Source organism: Cynara cardunculus, assembly GCF_001531365.2.
Source record: "Cynara cardunculus var. scolymus isolate 2C chromosome LG 2, CcrdV1, whole genome shotgun sequence".
NCBI classification, from domain to species: domain Eukaryota; kingdom Viridiplantae; phylum Streptophyta; class Magnoliopsida; order Asterales; family Asteraceae; genus Cynara; species Cynara cardunculus.
This window is the reverse complement of record NC_037529.1, coordinates 61921595-61933859: the sequence shown is the minus strand read 5'-3', so window position 1 is coordinate 61933859 and position 12265 is coordinate 61921595. Positions and strand designations below refer to the sequence as shown.

At 36.1% G+C, this 12265-nt stretch overlaps 1 protein-coding gene and 1 pseudogene across 1 annotated transcript; one reads left to right on the top strand and one right to left on the bottom strand.

The window, feature by feature from the left end:
• Positions 1-1018: 1018 nt before the first annotated feature.
• On the bottom strand, positions 1019-2127 carry LOC112507608 (annotated as a pseudogene).
• Positions 2128-9779: 7652 nt separating this feature from the next.
• Positions 9780-11855, top strand: LOC112506256 (amino acid transporter AVT6A-like). Its single transcript, XM_025110270.1, has 4 exons — positions 9780-10038; positions 10144-10296; positions 11643-11696; positions 11782-11855. The coding sequence occupies exons 1-4, from the start codon at positions 9780-9782 to the stop codon at positions 11853-11855; spliced, it is 540 nt and encodes a 179-aa protein (XP_024966038.1).
• Positions 11856-12265: the final 410 nt, after the last annotated feature.

Sequence of the window (12265 nt, the reverse complement as noted above, 5' to 3'; positions counted from 1 at the left end):
CTTTAGTGATCTTGRAACAACACTATTCATACAAGACTAGTTGTTTCTCAACAACATTCTTTTTAAAATAGACCAACGACATTAACAATTTAGAGAGTGAATCATTAGTAATCTTGAAACGACACTATTCATACAATAATAGTTTAATGTCGTTCATAAGAAGATTAATTTCTGTTTTGTAAGCCTTTTCTCCCAAAATATACCAAATTTAATTTAGAATCCATATTGTAACAAAGCAAGCATAATAATTTATTTGTCATAACCAATAGTTTTTTTGTTTTTTATATTCCGTAAGAAATCAACAAAAAGATGTATTCGGAAGTTTAACAAAGCAATTACTTGCTAGAGAGGTAATCATGATCCTAAATTAAATTGTTTGTAAAGTTTACTTGTATTTGTCAAAACAAACTTCCAGAAGTTGATTTCCCAAAATGAAAATAAACCCAAAGATAGATTTGATTTTGGTACAAGTTGTYGAAAAGAAAACAGACAGAATTACTTTAACTTAATACCTAGAAAAGAAAATATTGTTTTCCATAGCTTGTATCCTTTTCTTAATGATGTCATAAACAAACATACAAATTCTCATTTTAATGGGCCGATATTGATTTATTACCCAATCGAACATATAAGAGTGAATGTCATGCTAACATTGATTCTAGCACCCCCCAACAGCCCTTCATGAAGCAGTTTTTCTACCATTGGGAGTAGCAATAAAAATCTGCCAATTACCTGAAACCATTGCATTATGCATTTATTTAAAAGAAATAATGAAAAACAAATTAAATAAAATAACTACGGCTCAAAAGTATTTAGCCTGGTGCAACTTCAATCACATGAATTAATGACTTTTGAGGTCCAAGAACAATGATTGCCATAGCTTTGTATTAATCAAATAATCACAATCTGCATCGAATATTACTCCACTAGAAGAATCAAACATTAAAAAATTTCCATGCAAGTTTAAAAAATAATCAAACGATGAAATTAAATATGAAAATGAAGATCCAACACAGGTCTAGAGGAATCTAGATTTCTTGCATTAAGCAAAGACCATTGGGAAACCGTTTATGGTCGTTGCAGTAGCTGTTGATCACGTGCTTGTTTTGAACCCACCTAATTCTATTTYGCCCGRCTGCATCAAGTCCTTGAGTACTCCATGTCTGGTTGTCAGATTCAGAGCTTGTTGTCTTTGAATCGGGACTGACTCTATTGGCATTAACATTGAATTTCCTATAGGAAGCAACAAAAGGAGCATTAATCCAGTCTGCCTTCATACTCCCACCTTGGGTTGCCCAATCATCTGCATTCCAGAGGCTGGCATACATCCTCATGGGTTGGGTCATGGAAAATGGAACTCYAGAAGCGTCATGGTTTTTGAATACCTTTACTGGTATGTTATTTATCAAGAAACTACATCAACAAAGAGTATTTAGATCAATAGTATTCATAAACCAAAGAATTTCATGATCACTGTAAAATGTCCTTGTAGCCCACCTAGTATAAAGAAAGTTTTGAGAAAATGAGARCTGAATATATACTTACATTATTCTTTGAGTGTTTCGTACAATAGTATAGGTGTGGAAAGCTACAGTAGGATCAACCATAGGTGGAACTGTTGTTCTTTATTTCTTTTCTCTTGTATATATACACATTGGTATGGATTGTGTAAGGGTTTCGTGTTGAGTTGCCCAAGAACTCATAGTCTATGTCATCATGTCCAGCCCTTTGAAATGACAACTGATGTGATTCATTACAAAAATATGGATTTTGTTGAACTTGGCAACTTTAATAAACATGATTATTAAATTTGAAAATATTACGGATGACGGGGTGGATACTTACATAGAATGTGGTGGTTGTGCTAGTAGAGTTGCCAGGTGCTAGTTTCAGTTGCATGTCGAACCTTCCAAAGAGGTACTCGTATTTGGACTAGAAACCAGAGACATAGTATTGATCGAGAGAAAGTGTGAGATCCTAACCACCATCGAGTATTTTAGCACGTTCACCTCTAAAAGTGATGTCGATATCATCATAAAAACTTCCGACATATGCTACTACCTTCACGCATGAAATTGTTAGAGCAATTTTGCAAGCTTTGGAATTTGAATAGGCTGATTGGCCCATATATATTTCTTTTCAGGAAAGGAGAGATAAACATGGATGGGTTTGTGTTTGTGTGCAGCGATTTGTTTATATAGGTGTAGCAACATTGACATGATGTTAGAGGAAACCTTCTAGTTGCCGGAGAAGGCAGTCATGCTGGCAAAGGGGTGACCAGACCTTAAAATGAATAACAAAACATCCATTTACGCGTACACGTCATGGTTTAACACAATTTTCACCCACTTTCCTCAGTCAATAATACAGATGGGGTGAGCATAGAAGAGAACCAATAACTACCGAAAAAACAGAAGAAAATTAATATATATCAAAATGAATGTCAAATTAAAGATAATAAAATGATCGTTTTTTTTGGGTATAATTTGTTTCTCTCTTATTTTTGTTATATTTCGTTGATTTTTCATTTAATAAAAGGGGGTAAATTTATTTTCTTTAAATGTGATTCCATTATAATACCCCAATCAACGATTTGAATGAGCTATTCGATTCTTTTCTCAGGGTTCTCTGCGAAACTTATCATTAATATATATATATATATATTTGAAATCACGTGAGACCAACCTGTTTTCGTGAGACCCATGATACCACTTTTTTTACTTGAAACTTCATAACAAAATGTTGTGAACGTAAAAAAAGTCGAACCTTTACAGCAAAAACATTGTAAAAGATATCTTTATAGCGTTTTGCTGTAAAGTTTCAAGTGTAAAAAAGTGGTCTCACGGATCTCATGAAAACAGTCTGGTCTCACGTGATCTCATGTATATATATATGTGTGTGTATGTATATATATATATACAGAGAGAGAGAGAGAGATTAAAGTTCCTTTCGATACTACATCTGCTTTTGTGCATGATCGTCAACGATGATTGAGGGGATAAGAAAGATGGTCAACAAGGCGGTTAGGAAGATGATCCGACCATTATGGAAGTGGTGGAGGCGAACTGTTGCTTTTGTTCGTGACGGTCTACGATGGCTGAGGATGGGGAAGATCATCGATGAGAGGGTGAGGAAGACGATTTGGTTAGTATGGMAGTGGTGGAGGTGACGAGTGGTATATTTGTACCCGAAAATAGATAATCATATAACTATTGATTAAAATTCAAACTGAAAACACTTAAAATTTGTTGAAATTACTCTTTTTTTTTTATATTTCGTCTTTTAAAATTTAAATTTCCCACCATTTCAGACCAACTATTATGACCACAAGGTTCATTATGACCTACTACTAGTTACTAAGACGCGTTTCATTATAGGCCAATAGAAATAAGAAAGTGTATGGACTTATTCATTTTCTCTTAACCAAATACAATCTTCCAAAATAATTAATTAAAATTATTCATGGAAAGGATAATCTAAACACTAAAATGCAACTAAAATAAGATGTGGAGGAATCCAGCTTTGCAGTCGATTTGTCATGTGAGCCGAATCAGCAAACCAATCAACAATCCAATCAGGTTTTTCATTAGTGACATGACATTGAGCATTGAAGGGGAGAGCCACCGGTGGTGGTGGAGGTGGATTCGCCGGCAACCACCAGAGGAGAAGAGGGTGACGGTAAGAAGGACCGGAGATTAGGCTGATACCATGAGAGATTGTAAAAATCATCCTTTGATATGAGCTTCCAACATATAATAAGTGTCAACAACGACGTATTACTCTATTGTACAATGGCTTGTGATAGCAGTAAGTAGCTAGGATGGTGCCCTTAGAGACTAAGTTTCAACTACAGACTCCAAGATGTGTCATGTGCAAGTGTGTAAAGCAATAGGTGGATTGGATGTTTGTTAATTAGTCTAAACATGCACGTAATTGAAACTTACAAGGATAGAAAGCGAATTYTAAAGAACTATGCGTCATAGACTTGTACGAAACACATTCTCCWATTGAAACCAAACTGGTCATGAGTGTCGACACACATGACTTGTCCTTGTATTTATACTAGCACAAGGAGCTTCGTGAACTAGCTCCTAATCGGTTAAGCTGATTCTGTTAAATTATAAGCCAAATCATCATCAAATCAGTTTGACTGTTAGTTGACCGTTAAGTTGGATGGCAGTTATGGGTTTCCCGCCAAAACAGCTTTTGAATAGTGGTGTCCCCTCTAACAGTTGCAACGTTTCAGTGTTTGTGTGTTTTAGTATTTGAGTGTTTTGTATCTCTGTTTTTCATTTGAGAACAGTTTGCTAAAAATCAAGTGTTTTTGTAATATTCTAAGTGTTCTTCAATAAAGAACCTGTTTGTGTTGTGTATATGTTATTTCCATCAAATGGTATCAGAGCCATAACATAATATGGCATCGAGTTCCCTGAATGTTCTACAATCTCAGACTCAATTGCCTAAGTTAAATGTGAGGAACTACTTTCATTGGAGTATCCAGATGAAAGTTATGTTCGAATCTCAAGACTTATGGCAGATATTGAAGAAGGACTGATAGTACCCGAGAATCCTATTGCTTTAACCGCACCACAGATGAGTGCACTGAACGAAGCAAAGAAAAAGGACAAGAAGGCTTTGTTTCTGATTTATCAAGCAATAGATGAACATATATTTGAAAGGATCTCTCTATCACATACGGCGAAGGAAGCCTGAGAATTGCTGTTCAAATCATACAGAGGGGAAGAGAAAGTAAAAAACAGTTAGACTTTAAACCTTAAGATGCGAATTTGATAGCCTTAAGATGAAGGAGACAGAGACAGTTGAGGAATATTACACGAAAGTAATTGTGTTGGTAAATCAGATGAGACTGAATGGTGAGAGTATTAATGATAGACGAATTGTAGAGAAAATACTTCGTAGCCTTACACGCAAGTTTGAATATGTGGTGGTTGCCATAGAAGAATCAAAGGACTTGGAAGAMTTCTCTCTGGAAACATTATTAGGGACCCTGCAATCCCATGAATTACGCATGAAACAGTTCGACACTACAGTRATGGAACATGCCTTTCAAGCACAGTCTTCGTGGGAAGCAGGCWCAAGTGACAGGCAAAAGACAGTGGATGCACATAGAGAAGATCAGAATTATACAGTCTCCAAAGGCAAAGGAAAAGGTAGACCATTCTCTCAAATTAAATGTTATTATTGTGATAAATTAGGACACACAATTAAAGTTTGTAGAAAAAGGTTGGCTGAAGAAAATAGAGCATCAAACTTTATGCACAAAGAAGACGGTCATACTGATGGCACAATGTTTATGATGCTTAATATGCAAGAACCCACTCTTAGTGAACTTTGGTATTTAGACAGTGGTTKTAGCAACCACATGACAGGAAACAAAGAATTGTTTCTTACTTTAGAAGAGTCAGAAAAGAAGGATGTAAGGACTGGAGATGATAAAAAATTAAGTGTGCAGGGAAATGGAGATATTGCCATCAAAATTAAGGATAAGGATAAAAAAAAATTTAAACGTGTTTTATGTTCACGACCTTAAACATAATCTGTTGAGTGTTGGACAACTTATTCAAAAGGGGTATGGTTTACACTTTAAGGATGGATTATGTGAGATAACTGATTCTAACAAATCAGTGATTGGAAGGGTAGTTATGAACACTAATAAAATGTTTCCAATAAAATTTGATGATGAAATCTTTTTCTCCTTATATGTTAGTACGAAAGAAGCTTCACTCCTTTGGCATAAAAGGTTTGGACATGTAAACCTCAACACCTTGACTCATATGTACAAAAATGAACTTGTAAAAGGTTTACCTTTAGTTGGCCCTTTGTCTCATGTCTGTGAAAGCTGTGCACTGGGTAAGCAATCTAGAGCATCATTTCCTCATAACAACACATGGAGAGCAACAAAACAGTTGGAACTTGTCCATACGGATATATGTGGTCCCATGAAAACCCCATCCTTTGGAGGAAGTAAGTATTTTTTAACCTTCATTGATGACTTTAGTAGAAGAATCTGGATATATTTCTTGAAAGAAAAGTCAGAAGCATTTGCATGCTTTCTTACCTTCAAGGCAATGGTTGAAAATCAGAGTGACTTCAAAATTGAAAATTTAAGGTCTGACAGGGGAGGTGAATATATTGGTCACGATTTTGAGGATTATCTAAGGAGTAATGGCATACACCATCAACTTACAACTGCCTACACACCCCAGCAGAATGGGGTGGCAGAAAGAAAAAATAGAACCATAGTTGAGATGGCAATGTGCATGTTAAAAGGCAAACAACTACCTAATATCTTTTGGGCAGAAGCAGTATCCTGTGTTGTTTATTTAATTAATAGTCCTACACAAAAAGCCTTACTGATAAGACCCCACAGGAAGCTTGGAATGGTTTCAAGCCTAGTGTCAACCACTTTAGAATCTTTGGTAGTATTGCCTATGCACACATACCAAAACAAAAAATGAGTAAGCTTGATGACAAATCTGAAAAAACAATCTTTGTAGGGTATAGCTATAATACCAAGGCCTACAAATTGTACAACCCTTTGACCAAGAAAGTAATCCCAAGCAGAGATGTGATCTTTGATGAAGAAAGTACTTGGAAAGGTTTGACATGTGACAATGATGGGAGTTGTAGTCTAGTTGATAAGTCATATGAGGATGACAAAAATACCCCTACTGAGCATAATGAACCCGAACGTATTGAACATGCTACACCTATGAGAGATTCCTCTCTCAATTAAGAAAATACAACTCCTGGAAGCACCTTATCTTCAAATGGATCAAATAGAAAAACCAGAAACTTGATTGATCTCTATGAAAGTACTCAACCAATCAACATAGATCTCTTAGCTAATTTTGCTTTGTTCTCTAATGCAGACCCTTTAAAGTTTGAAGATGCTTACAAAGATCAAAAGTGGAGAGATGCGATGGACAGTGAGATGAATTCCATACTCAAAAATAATACATGGGAGATAGTTGAATTACCAAAAGGACAAAAGTCAATTGGAGTAAGATGGATCTACAAAACCAAATATAATGAGAAGGGTGAAATAGATAAACACAAGGCAAGACTTGTGGTTAAAGAGTATAAACAACAGTATGTCATCAACTATCAAGAAGTTTTTGCCCCTGTGATCAGATTAGAAACTATTCGGTTGATTTTGGCTATAGCTGCTCAATTCAATTGGCCTGTGCACCAAATGGACGTAAAATCAGCCTTCTTGAATGGATATCTGGAAGAGGATATTTTCATTGAGCAACCTGATGGTTACAAACGCAAAGGAGAAGAGCATAAGGTGTGCCATTTAAAGAAAGCTCTTTATGGGCTTAAACAAGCCCCTAGAGCTTGGTATAGTAGAATAGAAAGACATTTCTTCGATCATGGGTTCCAGAAATGTAATCATGAACATACCTTATTCATCAAAAAGGAAGGTTACTCTACACTTCTGGTATGTATTTATGTAGATGATATCGTGTTCACAGGGAGCTCCATAGAATTAGTTTCTGAGTTTAAAGAATCAATGAAAAAGAATTTTGAAATGACTGACTTGGGTCTGCTTCATTACTTCTTGGGAATAGAGGCCTCACAAGGTAAGCATTCCATCTCGATATCACAAAAGAAATATGCTAAKGATCTCTTAGTAAGGTKTAACATGGATGATTGTCTGTCTGCTGCCACTCCTATGGAATCAAGATTAAAACTTTCTGCAGGAAGCGGTGAAAGATCGATTGATTCAACATTATATCGAAGTCTTGTTGGYTGTCTTATGTATCTTACTRCAACAAGACCCGATATAATGTATGCTGTCAGTATGCTTAGTAGGTACATKGAGGATCMAAAATCAGGACACTGGGAAGCCGCAAAGAGGGTACTGAGATACATAAAAGGTACGMTTGATCATGGAATCACTTACTCTTGTTCCTCCTCTTTCAAGTTAATTGGTTATAGTGATAGTGACTTTGGAGGGTGCTTTGAAGATAGYAGAAGTACAACAGGATATATATTCTGTTTGGGTACAGGGGCAATCTCATGGCAATCGAAAAAGCAAAAGGTGGTGGCTTTRTCGTCCACAGAAGCAGAATACATGGCTCTTTCTTCCACTGGTTGTCAAGCTCTGTGGTTGAGAGGTATCTTGGAAGAATTAAGCTTTCCACAAGAACTTCCAACACAGATTTATTGTRATAATAAATCTGCGATTGCTCTTACCAGGAATCCAGTCTACCATGGCAAAAGWAAACATATAAGAATTAAATTCCATTTTATTCGTGAGCTGATTCAACATGAAGAAGTTGATGTAGTGTTTTGTTCTTCAAGGGATCAAATGGCAGATATCTTTACCAAATCACTACAGCAGGGCATATTTGTGAAACTAAAGAAGGATTTGAAGGTTGGTGATGTTTAGCTTAAGGGAGGGTGTTAAATTATAAGCCAAATCATCATCAAATCAGTTTGACTGTTAGTTGACCGTTAAGTTGGATGGCAGTTATGGGTTTCCCGCCAAAACAGCTTCTGAACAGTGGTGTCCCCTCTAACAGTTGCAACGTTTCAGTGTTTGTGTGTTTTAGTATTTAAGTGTTTTGTATCTCTGTTTTTCATTTGTGAACAGTTTTCTAAAAATCAAGTGTCTTTGTAATATTCTAAATGTTCTTCAATAAAGAACCTGTTTGTGTTGTGTATATGTTATTTCCATCAGATTCTAGTAACGACCATAGAAATTAACCTACTAATTGCATTAAAATTTAGACAACATCAATCCTAACTAACGGTCAGAAGCATGACCATTTAAGCTAGATTAAACAATTACGGTTTCTCGAATTCAAGTTCAAAATTGGTTCAAGAGATTTAAGGGATCCTTCTTAAGCCCAAGAACCCTAAAATGAAGAATCTATACTACATTATAAAGGAGATTCCATAAAAGTCTTAAATACAAAATCTAATGCATTTGGTACTACCTTATAATGCATAAAGTCTTAAAGTCTTAAAAACAAGTTTAGAAGCCTAAAGTACAACTCAAAGCTTCAAATTATCACTACTATGTTGATTTAGGTTACCAGACACACTTCCAGACACGCTTTCAAGCACGCTCATCATTCCCGATTCAAGCACGCTCATCATTCCCGATTCAAGCACGCTCACATGCTCGATTGCAGGTTTCCAAGACGCCGATTGAGGCTCCAAGACGACGATTGAGGCCTCCAAGACTACGATTGAAGCCTCCAACACGCTCGATTGCAAGGTCTTAGTTCTGGCTCCTTTCGATTCATACCTCCACATCCCAATTCTTCTTCAATTCACTGCTGTAATCCGATATTGATTTTGTGGGTTTGAGAAGTTCAGACCCGTCTCCCCAAATTATTCAACTGTTCGTAATCGATTTCCGATAGTTACAGGTATGACCTTGACCTTTTTATTGTGAATTTGTGGGTTTGATTCCGTATACATGTGGGTTGCTTTTCTTTTGATTAATTAATGAAGTTACGATTTTGGATTGATTCTGAATGTTATCTTTCATTCTTTTGGATTCAGTTCTAGGGTTTGAGATTGTAAATTGTAAGAAATTCTAGCTGAAAATGACGATTGGGTCTGAAAAGCCTRTGAAAGAGAAGAGATYAAGAAAGAGTAAACAWGTRGTTGTTGTTGATGAGAAATCRCCATTGTTACCCACCAAGAAAGGTGAAGATGGAGGTTTTGATGAGTTCAATGGAGCTTCATTTACTGGTGCAGTGTTTAATTTATCAACCACAATTGTGGGTGCTGGAATTATGGCTTTGCCTGCAACTATGAAAGTATTAGGGCTTATACCCGGAATTGCTTTGATTATCTTTATGGCGTTCTTGACGAATGCCTCGATCGATCTTTTACTTCGATTCAGTAGGGCTGGGAAATCGATTTCTTATGGAGGTGTTATGGAGGATGCTTTTGGAAGAATTGGTAGAATGTTGTTGCAAGTATGTGTGTTGGTTAACAACATTTGTGTTCTTGTTTTCTACATGATTATCATCGGTATGGCTCGATTGATTCGTAAGTTTTCCTTCATATTTATTTGGGTATTTGTTAATTTTTGAGATTATATGAGATCTTGAATATGTGAAGAATTTGATTTTGATTTGGGTTTGTGTTCTTTAGGTGATGTGCTTTCTGGAACAACTTCAGATGGGATTCACCATGCTGGTGTTTTACAAGGGTGGTTTGGTGAACATTGGTGGAATGGTCGTTTTTTCGTTCTTCTTGTAACCACCCTCGGGGTATTTGCGCCGTTAGCCAGTCTAAAGCAGATAGGTTAGTCTTTGTGGAAGAATAACTTAGCTTCAATGAATCTGAACTTGAGTACTACATCCATATCAAAATATAAAAACTAAAAGCAATTATATCCTTGAAGTGATCATCCATATTTGTATTAGTTGTGATGATGTTGAACTTTTTGTATTGAGATGAAATCAGAAAGAAAAGAAGGTTGGTTGCAATTAGATTTGGTAAATGGTTGGTTGAGTTAGTTGCTACTGTTTTTAACAWTCTRWTTATCTTAGAATTRAATTGTTTGAAGTTTGTCAGATRAGTGGGCATGTGCTGTGGCTTAACAGAAGAGTCTGACCTTTCTGACAGTGAAACTGGGCAGTGGTTGCAGACTTGAAGCAGCAAAGGTTTCCACTTTGTGAACAACAGGGTATGGACTAAACATCAGACCCAATCCCCCTGTCAACTCTAACCATTGCTAATATTTCTCTATTCTATATGTAACGAATAAATTTTGTGAGCTCAATGTTACAACCATGAATTTATTATGTCTTCTTGTTATAGCTTTCTTTGCCCCTGTTTTGACCATTCTTTGATATCTAAATTTTTTTCGTGCGTAAGCTTTCATGATTAGATTGTGTCTTGTATGTAGGTTTTGCTGTGTAGCATTCTCCTGATCCATTTGGTGAAACTATCCTGGCCACAACCTCTTATTGCTCCCTTTTACCTCTTAAAGTTGTGGCCAAATAGAGAGGTCGCATATTGATTTAGGAAACAATGTGTTATTGAGTCTGTATTGTTATAGCTTTCTTTGCCCCTGTTTTGACCATTCTTTGATATCTAAAATTTTCTCGTGCATAAGCTTTCATGATTAGTTTGTTTCTTGTATGTAGGTTTTGTTGATACCAATGTGTGTGGTTCAAATATCTAGATTATCGTTCTGGTTTTTCTATATTTTTTATGATTGTTTTGTTTAGCATTATGGATTTTCTTTGTTGCCTTGGGCTCATCTATGTTTCCCTTGCTGTATGATGCACATTATGTTGGTTTTCTTTGGTGGACATGGTCACCCTTTAATATGGTTTGCCGTAGAGTGCGTGTGTCAATTGTTGAAGATATTTTGGTCTATCTGTTTTTATGAATTCTTCTATCCTCTCATTTTATTTCATTTCGTCCTTGGGTGTTTTTGGTACTTCTATATCTTTTTTCTTCTTAGGTAAATCAGATGTGGAAGGGTAGTTGTTTTTCTGCAGGTTCTGATCTAACTGAAGAAGATAGCTAGCGAATCGTTGGCACATGCATTTTCCTCCTTGACACTATTCTTTTAACCTCTCATTTCGGAATTGCCATTGTATGTAAGCTTGCATGATGAGATTGTGCTTTGTTTGTAGGTTCGTTTGGTGCCAAACACCGTGGTTCAATTATTGCAGTCATGATGTGTGCTGGTTCTATATAATCCTTGTGATTAACGCATTTTGATTTCTACATCTTCCATCATCTTAAAGACCTCTTTTGCTTATTTGCTAATAGGTCTACAAAAGCGCATTCAGGTCAACTGGACCATTGTCTTTCCTGGTTTGGCTGTTTACACTAATGCATCTTGAATTGTATCTATATTACCTTATAAAACGAATTTAAGAAGTGTCTTAAAAACAGTTGCTAAAGTTAGGATGCTACTTACATACAAGCTTGGTACTGGTTTGGTCATGGCTCGAAGGGCAGAAGGTTCATGGTCTGCACCTTCTACAATAATTTCAGCTGGTCTAGGACAGGGTCCTCAGGTATAACTACCAAGTGCATTGTCTTTATCGATAATGTTGTTCGCCTTTTTCTTTGGGATAATTTTGCTTATATAATATACATGTCCTTGTAGTATGGTCTGTGGGAACAGAGAGGAGTTTCCACAATGTGTAGTTGTTGGGAATCAAGAACAATTATATATGTAGTGCCATTTCATTGATTGATTAAGTTTTATAGTTGTTATTGACTAAATAGAGTTTGATGTACATTCTGT